Source organism: Pteropus medius, unplaced genomic scaffold (genome assembly GCF_902729225.1).
Source record: "Pteropus medius unplaced genomic scaffold, Ma_sr-lr_union100, whole genome shotgun sequence".
NCBI lineage: Eukaryota > Metazoa > Chordata > Mammalia > Chiroptera > Pteropodidae > Pteropus > Pteropus medius.
This window is the reverse complement of record NW_024349800.1, coordinates 62,463,258-62,489,172: the sequence shown is the minus strand read 5'-3', so window position 1 is coordinate 62,489,172 and position 25,915 is coordinate 62,463,258. Positions and strand designations below refer to the sequence as shown.

At 35.3% G+C, this 25,915-nt stretch overlaps 1 protein-coding gene across 4 annotated transcripts in view; it reads left to right on the top strand.

Annotated features, from left to right (window-relative positions):
- The window catches only part of ALG9 (ALG9 alpha-1,2-mannosyltransferase), a 77,902-nt gene that overhangs the window by 18,370 nt on the left and 33,617 nt on the right, over window positions 1–25,915 (top strand). For 3 of the 4 annotated variants that reach the window (XM_039887883.1, XM_039887880.1, XM_039887882.1), the window contains exons 8-13: window positions 214–319; window positions 9,107–9,229; window positions 11,942–12,096; window positions 14,075–14,204; window positions 14,857–15,004; window positions 15,970–16,099. In XM_039887883.1, the coding sequence (XP_039743817.1) occupies window positions 214–319; window positions 9,107–9,229; window positions 11,942–12,096; window positions 14,075–14,204; window positions 14,857–15,004; window positions 15,970–16,099 (792 nt within the window). The remainder of the gene's footprint in view (window positions 1–213; window positions 320–9,106; window positions 9,230–11,941; window positions 12,097–14,074; window positions 14,205–14,856; window positions 15,005–15,969; window positions 16,100–25,915) is intronic. The other variant, XM_039887881.1, reaches the window with a different exon arrangement.

Genomic DNA, 25,915 nt, shown 5'->3' with positions numbered 1-25,915 from the left:
TGGGGTAACATTGGTTAATAACATAAGTTTCAGGGGTACAATTTTATAATACTTCATCTGTATATGCCATTGTGTGAAAGTGAATTCTGGTGTGAGAAAGAGAACATTAGGACTTGATTCTGTTTTTCATTCTGAAATTTATCCTATTAGCGTTATGAGAATGTTGCCAGAGCAAAATTCTACAATTGTTATATATTTTCTGCTTTGTTATAGGTGCCTGTGGTGGTCATTGACAGCTACTATTATGGGAAGTTGGTGATTGCACCACTCAACATTGTTTTGTATAATGTCTTTACTCCACATGGACCTGATCTTTATGGTAAGGGCATTATGAGATTGGGGAAGAGTTAGGAGATAGCTTAATTTGCCTGAGCTTTGAAATTTTAATTCACTTGCCTCATTTTATCAACTGTAGCATTTCTTTGCTGGTAAAATTTTTTTTTTATTTAAAAATGACATTCGAATATAGCACAGTGATGATATGTTGACACTAAATATTTTTCCTTGATTATTGTGATATTTAGGTCTAGCTTTCTATTAGTCCTGCTGTTATTCTCAATTTCAAAATAGTGAGGACTGTGTTGGATATGCCATGGCTTTTGATACTATTTTTTAATTAAAAGTTACTTTTTTCTCTTCTCATTGGAAAATCAGTGTGATAAACATAAGAAAATAAAAACATAATTTCATAATCTCCAGATAGCTATTGTTAACACATTAGAATATATTCCTCTAGACATTTTTTATACATATACACATTTGGCATTACTTTTTCTTTCTTTTTAAATTTTATTTTATTATATTTTGTTTAGTTGACATATATTAGTCTCAGGTATACAACAATAATTAGACATTTATATAATTTACAAAGTGATCACCCCAATAAATCCAGTACCCATCTGACACCACACAGTCATTACATTACTACTGATTATATTCCCTATGCTATACCCTACCTCCCCATGACTATTTTGTAACCAGCAATTTGCACCTCCCAAGCCCCACCTCTTCACTTATCTCCCCAACCCCCAATCAAAATGCTCTCTATATTTATAAACTTGTTTCTGTTGTTTGTTTATTCTGTTTTCTGGATTCCACATATAAGCGAAATTATATGACATTTGTCTTTCTCTGACTTACTCCACTCGACACAATACTCTCTAGGTCCATCCATGTTGTTACAGATGGCCAGATTTCATTCATTTTTATTGCTTAGTAATATTCTGTTGTATGTATGTATCACCTCTTCTTTATCCATTCATCCATAGATAGACACCCAAGTTGTCTCCATATCTTGGCTATTGTAAATAATGCTTCAGTGAACATTTGGATGCACGAAGTAGTGTTTTGGTTTTCTTTGGATAAATACCCAGAAGTGGGATTACTGGGTCTTTCTTTGTCTTTTGTTATAGTCTTTGTTTTAAAGTCTGTTTTGTCTGGTATTAATATTGCTACCACAGCTTTTTTTGCTTGTTTATTTCCATTTTCATTAAATTTTATTTTCTATCCCCTTACTTTCAGTCTGTGTGTGTCTTTTGATCTGAAGCGAGTCTCTTATAGACAGCACATTGTGTAAGGGTTTTGTTTTCTTATCCATTCAGTCACCATATGTCTTTTGATTGAAGCATTTAATCCATTTAAATTTAAATTAATTGTTGCTAGATATGTACTTTTTGTCATCTTATTATTTATATTTTAGCTTTTTCTTGTCTTGGAAGCTCTTTGTCCTTCCATTCTAAATGATAGCTTTGCTCAATAAAATAATCGTGATTATAGATCCTTGCTTTTCATCACTTTGAATATTTCATGCCAATCCCTTCTGGCCTGCAAAGGTTCTGTTGAAAAAGCAGCTGACAGTCTTATGGGAGCTCCCTGGTAGGTAACTGATTTTCTCTTGCTGCTTTTAAGATTCTCTCTTTGTCTTTTAACCTTTGGCATTTTAATTATGTTTTGTCTTGGTGTGGGCCTCTTTGGGTTCATTTTGTTTGGGACCTTGCAGTATATTCTTCCAGACATTTTAAACACACACACACACACACGCACACACACACACACTCACTCACTCACTCACTCACTCTGTTACTTTTTCTTTTTTAATTCTCATTACTACAGTATCAAGCATTAAGGGAGAAAGTTTAGAAAAAGCTTAGCAAATGGGAGGATGGGTAGTGTTGATATAAGAAATGTCCAAAGCTGTAGCAAATTTTTATGAGTTTCTTTGAGCCAAATTGATGATATATGTTGGGGAGCAAGTTCTCTGGAGAATAACAGTTTCGTACCTTCTTTTTTGCATTTGAAATTAAAGAAGGAACACAAGGAGGATTACATAAAGGTTGTGGAAAACAAGGTGGAGATTAGATTACAGGTTAAGGTTATGTGCTCTCTTAAGGGTGGTCGAGCGTCAAAAGGAGGAGTATTTTAAAGGCCTGTTAACCTACATGCACGAAAACAATGCACAGGGCTTGCTTAAGGCAAAAGATAAGCCCTTTACTAAAGGAGTTATATGGCTGGGGCATGACTACCTACCAGGACCTGCCCAGTTAGGAATTTATGATCAGATTACCCAGTGAGATTACTTTTCATAGAACCCCGTTTTTCATCCACAGTAGTTTGGCCAATTAGGATAAAGAGGGGGAAAAAATGGAATGTCTTTAGTCTGGGGATGCAGTCCCCATTTTACCTCCATTTCTACCCCTTCCCAGATGCCTATGTCTCAGCCATTTTTTTCCTTTTTTTCTTCAGCTAGCCGTTTGGCCCCTGAGGACATTTGAGCTAGTGAAAGCTACAGAGCTAGAGATCTTTCTGATCGGATCATCCAAATCAGTAAAAGTTTTGTGAGACAGTTTTTCATTAAAATAAGTATAATTTCTTCTACCTTAATCTTTTGAAGGTCTTAGAGCTTCCATATATGTGATTATCTTGAGACTCTGCTATGAAGGAGGTTAATATTTTCTCTATCCATGTCTCTTGTCAATATAAACCATGCTTACCATTTTTCTGTGCCACTCTGCCAATAGAGCCAACAGATTGAATGAAGTTTAAGTAAGCATATGAATGAAACTTAATTGGGTCTTCTGGGATTTGAGAAACATTGTCATTTTAGATAGCAAGTAATGGGTTAAAATAAAGTGTTTTGTTCAGTGAACTGACTTCAAAAACTGCATGGTTAGAGAATAATTGCTAAGTGAAGGAATTTTACTAGACTCCTTTTTGGCTCTCAAATCCCCAAGGATGTGAGAAAAAGCTCCAATTTTAAGCTTTTGCCCCTAGATGTCTCCCTTTAGCTAGGAGTTGCATGTTTTAAATTGTTTGTTTTACTTAGTTTAATTGTAAAGTTTTATTTGATTCTACAAGATGAGGGAGACTCCTCTTAGACCCAGATTGCAAGTTAGAAATTGATTTACATAGAACTTATTGGAAGCATGATATGCATTATGTGTGAGTGAATAAATTGTGTTCATTTGAATTTAATTTTGAAAAATTGGCTTCTCCACCTTTTAAATGGGTTATAACATTGATATTCTGACTGCTTATTTGTAAAACTTTGAGAGTATATGAAAGTTACCTATTTTTTTAGTCTTCTAGATTGATAAGGTTTATAAATCTGAAAATAAGCAGATTGGTAGGGAGAATAGGAAAGAAAGAATAAATTCTGATTTAAGTTTATGTTTGTGTTTTAACAGTGGGCCAGTCAGGGACCCCCATGGTGGGTTTTCGGGATCCAGCAGAGCAGTGGCCGGTCTTTCCCTGGACACTAGTGTCTGCTTTTCATTTTGGCCAACATTTTATGGGGAAGAGTCCTTGGAGCTCCATTCTGCCTGCTTCGATGAATCTGGGATACCTTCAGTTCAGATATTGCTATTTTGGATATAGTTTCCTAATGATAGAAAAAGCTTTGTTGGGACAGTGGGAATTGTCATACTAGGCATCAGTAGGACTGATGTAAGGCTCTAGTCAGCCAGACTTTTAGGGGGTTATTCATTCATTCATTCATTCATTCATTTATTTGGAGGTAACATTGGTTAGTAATACTATGTAAATTTTAGGTGTACAACATTATTATTTGATATCTGTATACTTTATTACATGCTTACCACCAAAAGTCTAGTTCCTATCTGTTACTAGGAACTAGTTATTCCTTGATGGTAGAAGTTTTGTGCCTTTACCTCATCTTTGAACTTGACAATTTTCGGAGGGTGTTCTGATTTCCATTCTTTTAAAGAGTGTTATCTCCTTTTTGCTTTAGCAGGTCTGCAGAGAGAATACTTCTTCCATCTTAGGAGCAGGCAGTCTTTGTGTATTCTAGGTCTTGGAGGAAAATTGGTCATGGATGGATGGATGGTGGGTGGATGGATGGATGATGGATGGATGGACGGACGGACAGACAAATTATGGAGTGCCCATCAGATTACATTAGTGCCCTGAGCCCTGATCTCTGTAATGTCCTAGAACTATTTTGGTTAGACCTGTTGTGTACTAGGTTGAGATTTTCTTGATACCAAATAAGAATAATAGAGATAAAAGTACTTCTTAAGCCACAAAATACTTTATGATTATCAGCTAATTTTATTATAATTGGTGAGTCCATTCAGGAAATATCAAAGACTTATCTTTTCTAGCTATGGTAGACATACTGTTTCTTATCTTAATATTAAAAATGTGTTCTGTTAGTTTTTGCATACATCCTTTAATGCTATTTCTTATGCATAGGAATTATAGTAAGCCTCTAAATACTTCTTGAATGAATTGATAAATTGATTTGAGTTAAAGAAACCTTGAATAAATTGGTTTTGAGCATTTATCATGTGTCCTCATAGAACTTGCAGACACACGAATAGACACAGTTCAATGTATTGCATGCTACAGTGAAAAGATAGGAAATCATAGGAGGAAGTCCATCTGGTAGTGTCAAGAAAGACTTCTTAGAGTTGGTGGTCCTTGAGCTGAGGCTGGAAGGAAAAGTGGGAGTTTGCTGAGTAGACACAAGGGAGGTTCATTTCAGACAAATAGAATGTCAAGTGTAGGGACTGCTGAGACAAAAAGATCGAGTACTGAGTTCTTAAAAAACTTGAAGTAGTTTTACAGCATTAACTGAATTTTAGGTAGGAACTATACAGACATGAGTAAGATAATTTCCATCTCTCTGTCATGATTGTACTAATATAAATATTTACTGTCTCTATGGTTCCTGGTTTTCAAAGGGACCTTTCTGTGCTTTCTTGGCAAGATAGCATATATTAACGACACATTCCAGACCTGAGCATGTCTTTTGAAGCTGGGGGCAAGAAAGTTTTTCATATCTATTAATTACAATAGCTCCTTTTTGCTATTGAATGCCTACTGTATACCAGACATTTTACACATGCAGTCTGCTTCTCCCTATAAGAACTCTGTAAGATAGGCATTATATATCCTTATTCCCAGATGAGGAAACCAAGGTGGAGATGGTGAGAGACTTGCCACGTAGTTAAATAAGTGAAATGGCAGAAATGGGATAAGAAGCCAGGGTTGTCTGTCTCTAAAGTCACTGAAAACAACCTTAGCAAAACCCTGGGGTTTAGCTATTGAGATTCTACAAGAGAATAAGCTTTCAAAAACATCAGAAGTTGTGGGTCCTAGAAGATAAGACCTCATCTGTAGAATGGGCAGGAAGTTGTACCTTTGAAAGCCTGGTACAGTTTGGCTTGGTGGGTGATCAGGAACCCCTGGAGAGCTTCGATGGCAGGATGACATGCACACTGGCAGGCTCTTTCATACTGCACCAGACCCTTGTCGAATAAAAAAGAATGTTTGGGCGAGGTAAAGAATACTTGGCATTTAGGAAATTTAGAGTAGTGTAGATGTAAAATTGCAAAGTCTTAGGTAAAACATCTCTATGGAGTCAAAGATCAAGAGGTGAAATTTAGTGTTCTAAAAAAGAAAGTGGTCCTGGCACTGATTTTGCTTCTTATCCTTGTACATTTTGAGTTCTCAGATGTTGAGGCTGATAAGTATTTTCGAGTAATGAGTGAAGAGTGGTGCTCCCTGATGAATACACATGTCTAGAGAAGGCGGGAGGACAGGTAAAAGAAGCACTCTTCCTTCAAAAATAACAACAGGTCTGTTCAAGGATGTCACTTTGCAGCTTAGAATATGATCCCTGCCTGTTTATTGTTTTATCAACATTTATTAGATCACTGGACAGGAAACTTCAGAAGGTAAAAGCGAACACCCTCTATTAGAAGGCCCACAGTTTCCCATTCGTGCCCTAGCAAAAGATGGAGCCCCTGTGGAATCTTTTGAGACCTGCTTGGAGTTGATGGCCATTCAGCGCTGTTCTACAGCCTTCACTCTTTTGTTCATCATTTTTGTTGAACCTTGGTGGCTTCTCCCTCTTGGTGGTGCAAACTTGACATTTATAGGATGGTTTACTGTAATTTACCTCCTACAATGCTATAAAATTATTAGCCTATAAAACAGTTCCCCATCATTCAATCTATGGAACAGTAAGCATCCCTTCTTTTAGCTTCTTTCAAAGCTCCCTTTAGCTCATTCAAATGAAAGGAATTGAGGCACTTTTCCTTAAGAGGGAGGTTGGTGAGTCACTCCTTGCAGAGACCCTGCTTCCAGCTTTCTTTCACCTTACCTTTTGCACCAGTTCAGTGCTTAGCTTGTCATTCTGAAGCAGTTTTTCTGCTTGGTTCAATTTTCTGAACTATTTGATACTTTTTGCGCAGCAGCATTGAATATCTCCCTGGAGATAAAAGTTCTTACTCTTTTTTAAGGCAGATGTCTCATCAATTAGAGGATTCACTATTTTTGTCCCTTTTTGCCCTTGGCTTATCCCCTAATTTTTGTCCCATCCTTTAGGAAAGTAACAACCTAGCTGTGAACTTGGTCTATGAGCTCTTAACACATAGAAATAATTGAGTTTACCAACTTAATACTTTCGGTTCTTCAACTCAGAGTTCAGTATACCTAGGCAAACAGATAGCCTTAATAAGAAGGTATAGTAAGTTGTAGTAGAGACAAATATTTGCTTGAAACTAAAGAGCTTCCCTGAAAAAACAAACAAAAAAACATGTATTTGCAAGAATCAAAGAGAAAGGCTTTTTTTCTATTGATGCTTAGTGTCTGTAATAGATGAGGTAAAAGATGACCTCCTTTCACTTTGCTTTTTCTTCTCAGGCTCAGATTTCCAGAATTTGTTAAGGAAAAAGGTGGGTCCAGGTTGATAGCACTGCTTCCACACTGGCAGTCAGGAGAGAATTGTGCAAAAGCTTACCTCTCTGGAAACCAAACTCCGAAAGGACTCAATTTAGAAAACATGTCGTTAAATATTATTTAAAATCCAGAGAAGACATATTACTTGTTTTGAAAATAAAATGATCCGTTAGTTTTCTGTAACTCAGAAAGTTATTTCTAAAGAATACAGAATTTAATTGTCTCTCATGAATTTGACCTGGGACAAGACCTCTGTGTTCCTAAATCATTTCAGTCATTGTGTTCAGACAGGAAGGAGTGAACTTTCCCAAAAGGTGACTCACAATTGAACTTGAGTCCTTCCTCAGGGTACCCCCCTCTCCCTCTTATTCCTTCTCTAAATATTTCTAGCATTATGGATTTGGTTTCTAATCTTATTTTGCTGTGCAAGCTGCAAAAATGTCAGGTTTTTCTGACTGTTCCTCTGCCTTCTGATTACCCTTTTAAGCAAAGCTGATTGCAGGAAATTGCTGTGGTGCAAGGCGGGTGTCACAACACACAGTGATTAAAATCCGCATGTGTCATTCAGTGCCTGATTGAAGTAATCACACAAAAGGGACGAGCAGATGAAAAACCTGCTAAATGTGCAGAGGGGAGCTGTTTCTCATCACTCGGATTTAAGGATTTTGAGTTAAAGAATCAAAGCTAGTGTGAGTAAGGCTTGTGTTTTCAGTCGTTTTGTTTCATTCTAAATCTTCAAAACTTCTGAGCAGGATCTGGATCTCTGAACATTGTTTTCCTAAGGAAAACAAGTTTTGCTATTTATGAAACACAAGGGTCCTTATATACATGGCTATTAAATAGTGGTCAAGCATATCAAGGAGAAAGATACTAAAATGTAAATGGGATGAACAGGTGAGAACGAAATGGCAAAGGCCTCAATAGCTCAGTCCTCCAGGACTGCCCCCTTCCCACTTCAGATGCCAATGGAAAATCCAGGTTAACGCCTGTGCTTCTAACCGACCAGCTGTAGATTGGAAGTTCCAACAGCCCCCTCCTAGGGTTCAATGAATTTGCTAGAACGGCTCACAGAATTCAGAGAAACATGTACTTGCCTTTACCAGAATTATAATGGACACAAGTGAACAGCCAGATCGAAGAGATGCATAGGGCAAGGTATGTGGGAAGGGCTTGGAGCTCCTATGCTCTCTGAGCATGCCACTCCTCCAGCAGCACTTCTGTGTTTACCAACCAGGATGCTTTCTGAGCTCTGTCTTTTTTGAGTTTTTATGGAGGCTTCATTATAACAGCTCGACTGATTAAGTCATTGGTCATTGGTGACTGAACTTTATTGCCAGCCCCTCTCCCCTCCCCTGAGGTGAGAGTTCAAGGGGTAGAAATTTCTAACCCTCTATTCACAAGGTTGATTCCCCTGGTAACCAGGCCCCTTCCTTAGGGTCCCTAAAGTCTCCTAATTAACATAACAAAAGACACTTTATTACTTTTATCACTTAAGAAATTCCAAACATTTTAGGAGTTTTGTACCAGGAATGAGGATGACGACCAAGTATGTATTTCTTATTATAATTCAGTGTCACCACTAAACTATTTAAATTATTTGATTGTTCTGAAAACGTGTTATTCCTATTCGGGCATGGCTATTTGGGCTAGATATAGTGGTCAGTGTAGAAAATACAGCTTAATATTGGAAACGTGATTCTGTCATGACCAATCTCATTCTCTTCACATCTCTGCTCTTACGCTTCCTGTATGTGGCTGAGCATGGGAAGAATGGGCTTGTGGACATTCCTTAAGTTGGGGCATTGGATCACCATTACTCCAAGGAAGAACATTATAGAGTCAAACAGTGTAATAGGTATTGAAGGCATCCACTAATGATTTCTTCTCTCTTTGTCTCCCGTAGGTACAGAACCCTGGTATTTCTATTTAATTAATGGATTTCTGAACTTTAATGTTGTCTTTGCTTTGGCTCTTCTGGTTTTACCACTGACTTCTCTTATGGAATATCTACTGCAGAGATTTCATGGTGAGTGGCACAAGGGATGATAGTTTTTTGGGGAGAATAGAGCAAGTAACAGTGTATACCAAAAAGCGAAAAAGAATCTACTTGTTTATCCTCCATATTCTTCCTATGACAGTGGTCAGCTTACTGAATATTCAATCTATATTTGTAGATTATTTAGACCCCTGTTAAGATCTGGTTAATTATTGCAAGTTAAACTGACAAGGAAGAGCTTGATATCCCTTGAAGTGAGGAAGTCAGTATCATTTACAGAACCACCTAGGGATCTGTGGATCTGTGGATCTCAAAAGAAAGGCCTATTTGAGTCTCTTCTGTTTTTTAAAGAAGGGTGTGTTAACACTTCAGGTAGATTGCTTAAGATAATCAATACTAGAGGCGAACATTCTTTGGGAAATTACTTCCGCCCAAAACTTGCAAACTAAACCGTATAGGGATTCCCCCAAATTGGATACTGAAGTGAGAGAAGCTTTAGACTTCCTAAGAAGCATGATATTTCTCTTTGTTCCGTTTTGCTTCTGTGTTTGCCATATTGTGGAAGGTTTGGTTTGTCATTTTTTTTTTTTGCTTCCTCTTATTCTGTATTACACAGCTAGTGTTTTCTCAAGTTGTTATAACTCTGGATATCTAGTGCCCATAGTTTCTTTTATGGAAGACAGCTTTGAGCAGAAATGCACATGAGATTTGGAAAGAGGTTTTATTTCAGACTTTTCTGATTTGGATGCAACATAAACGATCCCTTCAGCCCACCCACCTCCATTCTGCTATTCTACTATTAATGGTTTATAAAGAGTTCACTGTATTATAATAATAGGACATGAAAACAACCTTCAGAGTCACTTTTGTTTGTTTGAGGACTTTTAACATAACCTTAATGCCATTATTCTAACAAAATTAACAGTCATTCCTTAATATCATCTAATAGCTAATTGCTATTCAGATTTACTACATTGTCTAAAAGATAACTTTTTACAGTGAGTTTGTTTAAAGCAAGATCTAAACAAAGGTCATATACTGATTTTTGTGTTATGTTTCTTAAGCTTTTTAAGAGATTCCCTATGTAACCTTTTTTCTTCTGAAGATTTGTAAAGAAGCCGGATTATTCACCTTGTATAGTATCCCACATTCGGATTCAGTCGTTTGTTCCATTGAGGTGATAATTTATTCCTCCATTCCTTGTATTTCTTAAGGATCAATTTTTAAAAAAACCAAACTTTTTTCTGACTATAAAAATAATTTATGCCTGTGTAAAATTTGGAAATGCTTGTGTTGTAAGTATAAAAACAGCACATTAGGCTGTTCTCTACAGTAAGAATCCAATTTTGGTTTAAAAATGTGTAATACACACACATGTCCACCTAGTGGAACAATGAGTGCTTTCTGTTTTTTTCTGTATATTTTTTGTGTATTTTATAATATGAGCAATACTTTTTTTTAAATAAAAAACATAAAAAAGTATAAAGAAGTAGGAAAGAAATTACCTGTTTATCCCATCATGTAGTACAACTGTGGTTACAATTTTATATATTACATGGAGGACATTTCAGAAATTTAGACCATATTTTTAAAATGTATTTGTTAGTTTTTAAGATACAGAAGAGAAAAAGATTGTTTGCTTATAGAAGATTTAAGAAAATTCCAACGTAAAGTACTTCCTGAGGAGGTATAAATTTTAAATTATAGCCTAAAATCTCATGATAAAATCTTAGAGTTAAAAGTTTAAAAGATAAGCTTGTTATTGCAACTCAACTCAACTCAATAATTTTTATTTCTAAAGAGTTTTTGCAAACATATAATTTAGGAACGCTAAACTAGGCATTGCTTTAGGGTGGATGTTGGTGACAGTCCTGATCTTTTCATCTAAACTTACTGTTTATAGATGTAATGGACACCAGGAGGCGCTCTCTATCTACCATTTGCTAGAGAGTCCTGTGCACTGATCATTATCACTAATATAAGCACAGTAGGGGATGCCTTCACTGTGGGTTGCAGGCTTATCACTCAGTGTTCATGTACCTAACCACAGGAACTTTCCAGCAGGTGCTTGGGTCTTTGTGTTCATTAAATTCTTTTAATTCTTTCACATGCTTTAAGTACATTTTGGTTCCAATTTGGGGATTCAGAGTGGATGGGTATTTGCAGAAGAGGAGAGAAAACTTGATCATTAAACTTCTTTAAGAATGCTTTTATATTTGCTTTAAAATAAACTCTTTGTCATTTGTGGCTTGACTAAAACCGGTGATGGGTTTGAGAATTGAACTCTTTCGTTCCTTTGATCTGTAGCTATTTGAACAGACTGATTGGTATGAAGATTAATGTATTAAACAGAACATAGGAATTAAAACCCAAGAAATGAGTTTATATTATGCTTTTGGTTAATATCAAGAACCTTTAGTCTTAGTGGCAGGACTCATTAGAGAGAGATGGCATTTTTTTCTTCATCCAGTATAGAAATTAAGCTCTATAACCCATTTACCTGACCTTCATTTGTGTTCTAGCCAAATCCAGTATTGTACCTCCCTTTAGATGTTGGATCTCTTGGTGTACATACCTCTTTCTACTTCTTTATTTCATCAGAGAAAGTGTCAATACAAGAGTTGAAACATTTTATAGGGTGCCCTATGGCATACTTTCTAGTGTGAGATCGAGAACGCTGAAACTAAATTTGTTGTTTTGTTCTAATATGGTGAAAGGTGGATATTTTTCTGTGTTTTACAGTTCAGAATTTAGGCCATCCATATTGGCTTACCTTGGCTCCAATGTATATTTGGTTTATAATTTTCTTCATCCAGCCTCACAAAGAGGAGAGGTTTCTTTTCCCTGTATATCCACTTATATGTCTCTGTGGTGCTGTGGCCCTTTCTGCACTTCAGGTGAGTTTCAGGGAAATATATTTGTCTGCTTTATTCTGTTTTACTTTTTAAATTGTTCATAAAGCTTAAAGGCAAATTATAAAATGTTTTCCACCTTAGATATTTTATACATGCATTAAACCTGATGCATATCATGTTATTAAAGCTTTATTTAGTGATTGCTTAGCTGTTGATTGTATTCTTATTTGCTGATTACATAGTTGCAGTGTTAATTTGAGCCTTGTCTATTGCCAACAAGAATCCAATTGCTATTAAAGAAGTTTTTTTAAGTCATTGTATGGGCCTACCACAGAATGGTGGCACCACAGCAGAGCTAATGGAATGTTTGCTCTTCAACTACAAGATCAGAATAGAATTGAACTGTTTGGGATAACATCAGACTGTTAGCAATAAGTGACACTTTGTAATCCTGGCTTAAAACCTGTCCAGGTCAATTCCCTATCAGAATTAATCTTTAATATCTCTGTATTTATGGTCTCAGAAGCCTCCAGCCTCTTTTTTGACCTCTGCTACCATTTGCAAGTGGCAGTAAAGAATAATTAGAGCATAGGTTTTTTTTTCCTTAACAGAGACATAATTCACAAACCATAAAATTCACCCATTTTAAGTGTGCAATTCAGTAGTTTTTAGTATATTCAAAGATATGTGTAACCATCATCACAGTCAATTTTAGAACATATTCATCACCTCAGGAACTCTGTACCCTTTAAATGTCATCACCTCCTTTCCCATAACTCCCCAGCCCTAGACAACCACTAATCTATTCTATGTCTCTATGGATTTGCCCATTCTGGGTATTTCATATAAATAAAATCATAAAATACATAGTCTTTTGTGACTGGCTTCTTTCACATAGTGTAATGTTTTTAAGGCTCATCCATGTTAGGATGAGAGTTATAAGTAGTTTTAAATGTAATTGAACTTCATTGCAGATAATTTTTCTTTTACAACTTTCTAAATTAATTCTACTACCTTAACAAAACACTTTCTAGCATTTTCACCTACATTTCAGAGTTTATTATGGTTGTAATCGATAAGTCTATATATAACTTTATATCCTTTTTAATATAATTATATCATAACATTCTTTATGTTGCCCTATCTATAACCATCATTTAGTAGCAGTATATTTTTCTGAATTTGCTATATCATTATTATATAATAGGTAATATATAACATATTGAATGGGTTATATATGACTGGAAATATTAATATAATTTATGTTAGGGTTTAGATTGCTCACTTATTTTGGTATTATAAGTAATACTAGGATAAATGTCTTCATGTAGGTATTTGGATTGTTTCCTTGGGACAGAGTCCCAAAAATACGAAAGGAGTTCAAACAAATTTATGGCACTTGTTATATATTGCAAAATTGCTTTCAAAAGTAGTTCTGGTCTAGGAGGGAAAGAGGGAAGGAAAGACATCTAATGGGATGATACTCAAAGACTGCAGAATTCATGCATGTATATGTATATCGTAATAATATTAATCTAGTCTGTAACATAGTTTAGCAGATAATTAACACCATTTTCCTAATGTTCTTTGAGAGAAATTCTTTTTTTCTTGTTTAATCATATGACATTTTGTTGGTACTAAAAACTTTGATGAAAACGTCTCCACTAGGAAAGTAAAGATTAATACTCATTATATCAAAATAGATTGAGATACTTCATATATCGAAAAAAGCTACTAAGAAGAATTTTTGTTTAAATTTTAAAAATAAGTAAATAATTAGCACTCTCTGCACTAGAGAAATATCCAAATAATTTTCCTATGAAGCTAGTGAGATTTAATCCTCAGCAAGCCCTCTGGCTGGGCTGACTTGCAGCTTTAATCTTAGAACTTGGAGTGGGTACCTCACTGTTTGCAAATGCTCAGACTGTTTTTCCGTCTTGGTGTTACTGTGATGTTTTGTGATTATGTAAATTCTGCAAGGTGTATCTTTTTATTTCAACACAGTTTTCTTTCCTTCTAGAAATGTTACCACTTTGTGTTTCAGCGATACCGCCTGGAGCATTATACTGTGACATCAAATTGGCTGGCGTTAGGAACACTCTTCCTGTTTGGACTCTTATCCTTTTCTCGCTCTGTGGCACTGTTCAGAGGTAGATAAACGGAGAATGTCTCAACCCATACTTGCGAGGCCCTTCCTTCACCTTGGCTTTGCGTAATGCATGATTGTTTAATACAATTCAGCTTAAGCTGGGAGGAGCATTTTTCTATAAGGAGAATCTGTGGACTTAACATTAAGACTGGGATATGACATCTATACCTTAAGATTGAAGAGAAGATTGAGAATTCCTTTTAGTGTGATTAACTATAAATTTTTTCTCTGTTCTTATTGACTTTTTTTTCTTAAAAGGATGCTTTTTCCTTTTAAAGGGTGAATTAAGGAAGTTTTAAACTTAGGATGCAAATTTGGGGTTCAATTCCTGTGATTATATTTTTACTTATATCTTTATTTGGATCCAGAATATTAAAGTGTGCTCGAGAACATGAAGTTTAAAGCATGGAAGGGTATAGAGAATGCAACAAAAAAAATTATTTTAAGTAAAATAGGACCTCTGCTGTAACCATCTTTCTAACTAAATAGAGACATTTTATACTAGTAGAGTGTGCTTCCTGCTGGAGTTGCTCTGAACCTTCATACTCTTAAACATCATGTGGATTACAGTGGGACATTAGCATGCATTATAATTAAATGTCAGAATCTCATCTTACTTATCTTTGGCTTTCACAAATCTTTCTCCCTTCCAGGGTATCATGGGCCCCTTGATTTGTATCCAGAATTTTACCGAATTGCTACAGACCCAAGCATCCACACTGTCCCAGAAGGCCGACCTGTTAATGTCTGTGTAGGAAAAGAGTGGTATCGATTTCCTAGCAGCTTCTTTCTGCCCGATAAGTAAGTTGTCCTTTAATTCCTAGAGTTTTAAGTTAAGGAGTAAAATAGCAATTCTTTGGCACTGTCTTCTTAATTTTTCTTTCATTTTGGATTTTTCACAAAAAGTTTCTGAATAATTTACCATTTTGAGAGTTGGGGGGTCTGTACTGTTTGTGCATCCATCGTCTGTGTTCAGTTGACTGAGTACTGTGTCTGGTTATGCACCCTGCACTACTGCCCTTAACCACAAAGGTCTGGGGTCTTCTAAAGACACTTTGGGCCCTGGGCTTCTGCTGGTGGTACTTCCTAAAGATTTATATTTAAATTTCTATAATTGTCTGATATTAGTTCACTTCTAAAAGTAATCTAGAAACTCCAGAAAGAAGAGTCTTTTTAGAGAAGAAATGTTTATTATTCAACAACAGTGAAAGTTCACCAATGTCTGGACACTGGGAAAAGCTGTGGTTAAGACATCTGTTCAGCATTCCTTTAAGCTGTCTGTTGTTGGATGTGATAGTATAGATTCTGGAGTTCCTTATTTGCTTAATTTGGACAGAAAAGAGCCCTATTTAGGGAAAAGGGATGTCAGGTTACAGTGAGTTCTTACATTTCACTCTTCTTTCTATCTACCTGATGGATTTGCTTTAATTTTCATAAGTCCCTCTGACGGCGTGGTAATTAGCAATAAACTTTGATGCTTCTCTGGTTGTTTGGTGGCATGACCATTTGGTTGCAAATTTCATTGCTGAAAGTTGGTGAAATAGGTTAAGAGACCTCTAGCTGAAAATTTCTCAACAAGTTTGGACATAATTGTGACCTCTGCCTCTCTGCTCCCTGGTTGAGGTTTTAGCAGAAATATTTTTTTTCTCCAAGTGAAATGAAATGTTTTTCATGTGAATTTTTTTTTTTTTTGGCTTGTTTCAAGTACATTTAGCAATATGAGTCCCCTGTGTTTTTCTTATTCTACTTATTTGTGTTTCTGACAGTTGGCAGCTTCAATTCATTCCATCAGAGTTCAGGGGTCAGTTACCAAAACCTTTTGCAGAGGGACCACTGGCTACCCGGATTGTTCCTGCCAACATGAATGACCAGAACCTAGAGGAGCCATCCAGATATGTAAGGGCAACATTCTCCTGTTACTACTTTGAAAAGAGTCTACTCCTAAAATCTGCTGGCATACATATTAGAAAATTGATGAAATGGGAATTTTTTAGAAAGTGATTTCTTTAGGGTGAGGGGTATAACTTTTGAGAAAGAATGAATAGTATCACTTTTATTTTTAAATTACCTCCTTTATTTTCTATGTAAAACATATAACAATATATTTTCTAAGCTGGGCTGGAAATTTTCTTATGATGAATTTGAATCTCATTTTGAAACACATTCTGAAAATCTGTAACATTTCTTGGCCTATTAAAATACTTGGTGGAGAACTTTCAAGTTATCAGTAGACATTTGACCTAGTATATTCTATTAGTATATTCAGGTTTTAGCAAATAGACAGTAAGGCTATTTTCATAGTTAGTCCATGGAGCAATATCTGTCAGGGCCTGTGCCCTTCTACCCATTTGTCTTTACTCACTCTGAGATCCTACATAGATTTTATTTCAGTTGCTTTGAAAGATGACATTTTTGCCATCTGATACCAGTAAAATTCTTGATAGCGGAAAAGGTAAGAACAATAAAGTAAGTTCTCTTGGTTCCTAGAGACAGTAAAAAATTATTTTATAGAATTATTAGAAAGCACATTTTTGGGCAATTTGTCTGTTAAAGAAGCTTTTAACAATTTAAATGTCACATACATTTGGTTTAGGTTTTCTTATGTTATATACTTAAAATGCAAAATACCAGGATTTCTCAGTTCTCTTCTGAAGCAAACCTGCAACCATATCTGGCCTTTTGTCTCCCAGATTGGGGCTCGTTAGACTTTCGTGGAGACCCTCTGGGCTTATGAGTGAGATTCTTGTGTGAGCTTTAGCTATCAGCTAGGGAAATGAACATCATAAGATACAAACTTGGCCTGGCCCCCTAAGAAGGTAAAATATGTATGTAGTCGACTAAGTAGCTTATATGAGCACTTTCTTCTAAGTTCAGCCTCTGATTCCTATAACAGTGGAAATAACCCCGCCCCCGGCAGGGTAAACTGTTATTGGTCATCTTCATTTTAGCTGCAGGTACGTTCCTGAGAGCAGGCTTTTGTGTACAAGGGATCACCAAGGGGACACTGGGTAGTCAAAAGAGTGAAATGTTGTCAGAGCTATGTTTTAGGGAGAGGTAGCATAAGGCAGTAAAAGTGAGCATGGATATTGGAGTCAAGTAAGCCTGAGTTAAAATCCCAGGTCTATTATTTTAGTGAGCTTTGGCAAATTAGTTAACTTCTCTTTAACTAATTTAAGTTTTGTATCTGGAAAATGGGAATAATGATATTTACATTGGAAGATTTATATGAGATTAGATAGTATATCTGTCATATTTAGAAAATAGTTTTTGGTATATAGATTTTCCCACAAATGTTCTTAGTCAGAAATCGGTTTATCAATAGATTAGTGGTAAAGGAACCCTTAAGAGGATTTATAATCTGCCCAAATCTGTCTCTCCTTTCTTATTTTTATTGTTCCCCAACCTGATTTTTATTCTGGTCCATCCAGACTCACCATTATTTTTTCTGCCCCAATAATTTTGCTTATCTTGGTGACTACTCTCTTGCTCTCTGAAGACTTTTCCCAACTATATAAGTCCATAGTAAACAGTCTTTCCTTAAATGCCTAAAATATTTCTTTATAGCTCATTTAGCCATTTAATTTTGTTGTCTTTTATTATGTAAATATTTCTGTTATGTATGTCATGTCTTTCCCCATCGGATTGTGAATGACTGAACCTTATTTTTTTGTGTTCCCCGTAGTGTCTAGGGTAGTGTTGTGTACCTAGTATTTAGCCTATACATTCTTTCTTACTTGGGAAATGAATATTCATCATTACTGGGATAGTGATGTTGGGAGAAAGCCAACTGTAAAATCCACAGTGGCCTTTTGTCATTTCTTAGGCTTTTGTCACTGGTTGTCTCTGGTTATATCATATTTCCATATTCTCTGTTTCCAGGAGCTTACATTTGGTTAAGTGACTCTATATTAGCCATACCCAAAAGGTGAAGATTTTTCAGAATACTGGCTGATAAAAGCAAGGACAAACAAGTTAGATATATTTGCTGAGTGTGTAGTGTCTGTCATTGTGCTTGTCCACTTTTCTATGGTTGAAAATTTTCATTCAGAGTTCGTTTTAGGTTTTCCTACATGATGAGAAGTGCCATTCAAATCCAGCCTACTCATCTTTGACCCTTTGGAAAGTAGAAGAGGCATTTGATGGCTTACTGTGAATTCTACATGTACTGTGATCAGGGATTCAACTCTTTTAATTAACTGTTTCCTCTGATGTTAAAAGTAATATATGTTTATTGAATAAAATAAAGCTATTAATAAGAAAAATAATCATCCATAATCTCATTAACCAAACATTAAACCACTGTTACCATTTGGATGTTTTTTCTTTTACTTTTTTCTTTTGCATGCATATGTGCATATGTACGTGCATACTTAACAAAAATCTCAATTATTTTTTTTTAAATAATGTTTTAGTTCTTTAAGAAATGGTGCCAGGATCAAGACTTTAATGGCCAAATAACTTTGCAGGACACGTAGGAGTACATACTGTACTATATTTATGTTTGTTACTTCGGTTATCAGTCCTGGTTTTAAGTCTGGATTCATTCAAAAAAGCAAAATAATTGTGTTCCCTATCTTTCCTGAGCATTCTAAATAGCAGCATTATTTTTATCTGCCCTTTGGCTCTGAGTGACAGGTTTTAGCCAACCTCTGGCTTTAATGCTGAGTGATTTGGGTCTGTCTCCTATTTCTAGTCTGCATAGAAACTAGGAAACATGCATGACCTGCTTTATTTCACTAGCCAACTTTACCTCAGAGTTTATCCAGAATTAGAAGGGAATGTTTGTAAAGGTTCTGTGGTTTCTCCTGCATTGTTATAACTACATTGCAGAAGTATATTTTTTTTGCTTCATATCTTTTTATGGTAGATAATGAGTAGCTATTTAATAACCCATTATTAAGGCGGCATTTTTATACTGGCATATGCCAAGATTTTCTTCCAGGATCAAGGTCTGAATTTAGAAGGTACATTTAGTTTACCTTGAAAAAGACCTCAAGTTTGCTTATAGAAGTGGCATTGGAAGGGTTGCAGCCTGTGAATTAGTGGAAGGATTATCTGAAATATGACAGAAAGTTATAATGCCAAATATGGATGGATGTGGCTCACAACACACAGTAAACTGAAGAAGCTGGGAGATATTTGAGGGTATGCTTGTATGCGCTTTGTATGTTCCTATGCTGAAGAGTTCAACTGGATTCATTCAGTTTTTCTTGTGAATTAAATGACAAATAAGCAAATGCAAAAATTAAATTATGCTTAGATTATTCCTTAATATATCAGTTGACATTAGAACATATTTGCATTTTCAAAATGTGTTACAGTAGAACTGACTGTATATTCAGTCAAAGCTTTCCATAGCTTCTTTATCCCTGCTTTTACCATTTAATCCATAAAAGAATTATGGATTTGGAAGGGAACTTCAGGTATCATAAAGTCTGTAATCTCCTCATTTTATGGGCAAAGAAACTGAGGCTCAGAGAGTTTGTAACTTGACAAAGATTAGTCCTAGGATAATAGGCTTGGTTTCAGAATTCCGTGATCTCTTCACACCTCCTCTTCCTTCCAAAGCCATAATAGTTTATACCATAAGTTATATAACTTGAATACATGTTTTCATGCAATGGTTAATCATTCTTTGATGTAACAGGGCTGCATAGACATTAAGAGGTTGAACATTACTTTTTTAAAAGTTACTTTCCATTTCTAGAGCTCTGTTATATATATATGCCAGGTACTTTACGTAGTAATTATTGTGTTTATTAGTTAACAGAAATAATCAGGGTCTGCTCCTTTTACTTTTTTCTCTCTTCTTTTTCTCTCTTAATCCTTTATCCAACCCCATAGGAAGTTCCTATCCAATAGGAAGTTCTGATTGAAGGATAAAATAAATTGCCCTATAGATATTTTTACTAATTGTTATCACCCTTGAGTATCAAAGTAAGCAGATTCAAATTGCTATAATATATGCAGGAGAATCAAATTGGAATCTATTAAGGATTTAAGTGAAGGCTGTTCACAATGCTTCTTTAAAATTAATTCCCTAGTATCCATTGTGTTGGCATTTAGAAATTAAATGTTTCCATGATCTCCCACCAAACGACCAAGAGTTTTTACCTGTGAGTTTATATTTTTGTAGCACAGTAAATTTTTACTTGTAAATTTAAAGATTCAATTGATAAATATGTATTTAGCAAGGCTATATGGTAGACAATAAAACTATGAGACAGTCTGTGCCTCTGGGCGACAACTACTTTTTAAAATTTAATTGGACTATAAATAAAAGAAGAAATGAAAAGCCAGAAAAATACTTGAAATCTTTCCCAAACATTTGAATATTTCTTCTTAGGCCCCAGCATTCCTATTTTAAAAAAAGGAAATATCATAGGACAATGTCGATGGCTGGAAAAATGATGTAGTGGCAAGAACACTGGGCTGAAAGTTAGGAGAACCTGTGATTCTTTTGTGGAATAGATTGAAGTGTATTTTCTTATATGTCTGTGAGTTTCCAAGACTCTTGAAATAGCTTTCCATTTCTCTCCAATTTGTTGTAACTACACCTGAAATCCAGCTGCAGTGTTAAATTTCAGCTTATCGCACTACCTGTTTTCTCATCGAATATTTCATGGTGGCAAAACTTATCTTGAGACATGCCTTCTGAGCCATGGGACCTCATGACCAGAGATGGAACTCTGTATGCTGCTTTGCCCCTAAAGAGATGAGTATCTGTTAGGGACCCACCCACTGTGCTGTGTCACACTACCTGAGTGTGAAAATATTGTTTGTAACTTGAGAAGATATCACTCTATACCCCATCCCTGGCAGACTCTCTGTAACAGCTGATGAGGAAAAGCCGTGAGAGTATTAATTATTGCCCAGCTCCCCTTGGCTCACGGCCGTTCCAACAAAACGGACACCTTTTATTATTATGGATATCTTGACCTCTGTCTCAGGCTTCTTTTAGAATATGTATTTTTGTTTACATCTGAGGTGGCATTAAATTGTCATCCTTAATATACATACATTTATTGATAAGATGTAAACAATGTGATGTTGGTTATCAGTAAATTAATTTGAATTCCCCACCACCACCTTTTTTTTCTTTTGTTTTAGAGGTGCTGATTTGTTCTTCTCCAAAGCATCTAGTGGGTTGTTAGAAACTGAAAGAAGTCACATTTCTTTCAAAATGAGTCTTGAATGCTTGTATTTTACAAAATTTTAAACTAAGGCATATTTTTAGCTTCGACAGCTGGTTGATATGTAGCCTGTGACTAATGAAATGAAACACATTTTTGTTTCATGATCATGTGTTAATGTCACCCTACAATTTTGTTATTTTTGATGTAAGAAAGAATGATTAAATCTAAAGAAATAAAAAAACGAGCTCTTTGGTTACACTTTAAGGCAGATTTAAATCAGGTCTTTTGATTTTTGAATTGTAGATGATGTGGTTATGGAGTGTGGTCTCAGATTTTGCACCATGAGATATTGGTAAAATTGAGAGAAGAAACTCTTCTTTCTGTTTTCACTTTTTGACCTAAGGGGCAGTAGTCACTTGGTGTTACTAGGGATTCAGACTGACAAATGTCAAACTGAAAATAGTCACAGTAAAACAATATATATAGCATGATCAGATTTTGTGAGGAAAAATATCTGCGGAGAAGAAAGTCTGGGACATATACTAATAGATTGATAGTGATTTTCTTTGGATGGTAAGATTATTGGTGATTTTTAAAATGTTTCAAAAAATGTTTTTATAATAAATAATATTTTCCATTCATTATTAAGAAAAATAAATTACCATAATAGGGACTATAGATATCAAATCTTTGAAACTATCGAGAAGATCTCTGGTATGCTTTATAAATAACACTCGGCATGCTGTTAGTTGACCTCTGATTTTCCTGTCTTTGAGCACAAGAACCTTCAACTTAAAATTAGGAGATAGATTTTCTATTAAGTAATTTTTACCTTAGTCTTCTGGCCTCTTCTTAGTTAATAATTTCAATCATTATATCTAAGACTACTTTTGCTGCTCTTTCTGCAAACTATATCTAGTTTGCTTCAAAGAAATGAATGTGGTTTACCTATTCTAAGCTATGAAGAAAAAAATTTTTTAAACCTAAAAGGATGCTGCTGTGACGAATTGACTGTATAGTGTAATATCTTAAACTGTTTCAGACGGGGGGGAGTTAAAGAATTGAGTAAAGATTTTTTAAAAATTAAATAATTTGCCTATTTTTGAAGTTCAGACAAAAAGCCTGTCTGTCCAGAAAGTGTGCCAGAGACTACCTAATGACAGGGGCATTCCTAACAGTCCTGGATCACTGGCTTAAAAAGACAGTGATCTGGAGACAACCATCGGAATGGGAAAATATATTTGCAAGCAACACCTCTGATAAGGGCCTAATATCCAAACTATCAAGGAACTCATACAACTCAGTAACAACAACAACAACAACAAAAAACAATCCAATTAAAAAATGGGCTGAGGACCTAAACAGACATTTCTCTCAAGAAGACATACAAATGGCCAACAAACATATGAAAAGATGCTCAACATCGCTAGCTATTAGGGAAATGCAAATCAAAACCACAGTGAGATACCATCTCACACCTGTTAGAATAGCTGTTATAACGGGACAAGTAATAACAAGTGTTGGAGAGGATGCAGAGAAAAAGGAACCCTCATACACTGCTGGTAGGACTGCAAATTGGTACAGTCACTATGGAAAACAGTATGGAGGTTCCTCAAAGAACTAGGAATTGATCTACCATATGATCCAGCAATCCCTCTGCTAGCTATTTACCCCAAAGACTTGAAAACATATATCCAAAAAGATATTTGCACACTGATGTTCATAACAGCATTATTCACAGTGACCAGGACATGGAAGCAACTGAAGTGTCCTATGATAGATGATTGGCTAAAGAAGCCGTGATACATATATACAATGGAATATTACTCAGCCAGAGGAAGAGATGAAATACTGCCATTTGCGACAACCTGGGTGGACTTTGAGATAATCATGCTAAGCGAAATAAGCCAGACAGAAAAAGTTGAAAACTACATAATATCACTTCTTTGTAGGATATAAATCTAAAAGCAACAAACAAACATGACAAACAGAGACTCATGGATATGGACAGTGGACTAGTGGTTACCAGAGGGTAGGGGGGTAGTGGGGAGGTAGATGGGGTAAAAGCGGTCAAATATGTGGTGACAGAAAGAACTCTATGGGTGGTGAACACACAATGTGATAACATATATATATATATATATATATATATATACATATATATATATATATATATATATACACACATGTATATATGACTTACTGTTGAATTGTACACTCGAAACTTACTGGATTTCGTTAACCAGTGTCACCATAATAAAAAAGACAATGATCTATAAGTCTTATCAGCACAATATCAGTAATCAATCTTTTGGCATTTTTTATTCTTATTCACTTTTAAATGTTTCTGATTCTGTTTCTTTATTGGTTCATTAATCAATCTATTCATTCAAAGTCAGGAACTTTTTATTGTGACTATGTGCTGAAAAGACAAAAGTCCCTACCAAGAAAAAAAGAAAAAAATATGGTGGAAAAAAGGAATTGGGAAAAACAGAAACATAGTATGAAGCAGAAAAAATTTTAAACTTCTATAACCCATGTTGTAGAATAAAAGAAAAGTTTGGGGACCATAACACAAAAACATATGCTTTGAAAAGGGAATAATTAGAAGATAAGAGCTTCTAGAAATTAAAAATACGATAATTTAGATTTTAAAAATCAGTAGGATGATTAGAGGGTAAAATTGAGGAAATCTTCCACAGCATAACAGTACAAAAACAAAAAAACAAAAAGATAGAAAATAGGAAAAAAAGAATAAAGATCAGAGGATCTAACATCTAGCTAATAGGAGGTCCAGAAAGAGAGAACAAATGAAATGGAGGGGATAAAACTGCCAAAGAATGTGAGACAATTCCTTAGAACTGAAAGTCATTGCTTTCAGATTGAAGGAGCCCACAAAGTGTACCTAAAATGATGCATGAGAAACAGTCCATACCAAGATGTGTCAAGTAGCAAAAGAAGTTAGTGTGTATTATTATTTCATAATCGAAAAATAATATGCTACCAGAAGAAAAAGCTGAGTTTGGAACTGAGACCAAGGAATAAGGAGGATACTGCTGTTTTTCATAATAAGCTTCTTGTACTATGGAAGTTTTGAACTGTGTACATACTTTCTTCTGATAAACCTAAAGATGAATTTAGATAAAGACATAAATCTTGCCTCAGAATCTAGTAGGAAAAACAGTTCTAAAATATTTAGCAGTGTATTGAGCGCCGCCTGAATATGCTGTGAGAACACAGAGAAAATAAGAAGGAATCTTCCTACTCTATTTGGGGAAAGCTTCACCTAAGTGATGGCATAGGGTCTAGTTCTCAGAGGAAGATTAAGAGTTCTCTGGCAGAAGAGAAAGTTAACATTCCAGTCAAAGGGAACAACATATGCAAAGGCTTGAAGTATGAAAGAACATCGTTTAGGGGAAAATAAATGGTTTGAGGTTTCTAGATTTTAGTTAATTGAGCAGAGTATTTTTCACCTTTTCCCTATTTCACTTGTTCTCATATATTTGTACATGTGACTGTGTTCTCTGCTAAATTATACGTTTAAGAACAAGGGTTTGTGTCTTCGTCTAGAATAAATGCCCAGGAATGTGATTGCTGAATCATGTATGTATATGTTTAGTTTTTTAAGAAACTGCCAAACTGTTTTCTAAATGGCTGTATCAGTTCAAGTAAAGTGTAGAGATCTTACCTCCCTTTACCCTCTTCATGTTTATAATATAATTGTCTTAAATATTTCTTATACATATATTGAGAACAACCCAAGAATGTGTTATACATTTTGCTGTAACCTTTGAACTTAATTTAGAAAATTCAAGGGAAGGAAAATTGATTGTTTTTATCCATGTCCTTTTCCTGTTGTTCTTTCCACAATTCCTTATCATTTCCTTTGTTTCAAGAATTCCTGTAGCCATTCTTTCATGGTAGATCTTCTAACAGACTTCCTTAGTTTTCCTTCATCTGAGAATGTTTTGATTTTCCCTTGATTCGTAAAGAATTGTTTTCCTCTGGATATGGAATTCTAGGTTGGCAGTTTTTTCTTTCATTCCTTGAAAAATATTGTACCCCTTCCTTTGTCCTCCATGGTTTCTGACGAGAAGTCTGCTGTCATTTTAATTGTTTTTTCCTTATCTGCAAGGTGTCATTTTTCTCTGGCTGTTTTCAAGATTTTTTCTTTGTCTTTAGTTTTCAGAAGTTGAATTATAGGGTGTTATAGAGTGAATTTTTTTTAATCCAGCCTTTTTGGGGTTCACTCAGCCTCTTGTTTCCATAAGTTTAAATCTGCTGCCGAATTTGGGAAGCTTTCAGCCATTATTTCTTCTAGTAATTTTGTCAGCCCTGCCCTCTTTCTCATCTCCTTTTGGTATTTAAGAACATGAATGTTAGATCTTTTGTTTTAGGTACAAAACTCCCCAAAGCTCTCTCCATTTTTTTCCCGTCCTTTTACTTTCTGATATTCAGATTGTGTAATTCTATTCCTTTTTCTACTTCACTGATTCTTTCCTCTCATTCCTCCTTTCTGCTGTTGAGCACATCTGCTGAGCTTTTAATTTCAGTTATTGTCCTTTTTATTTCTAAA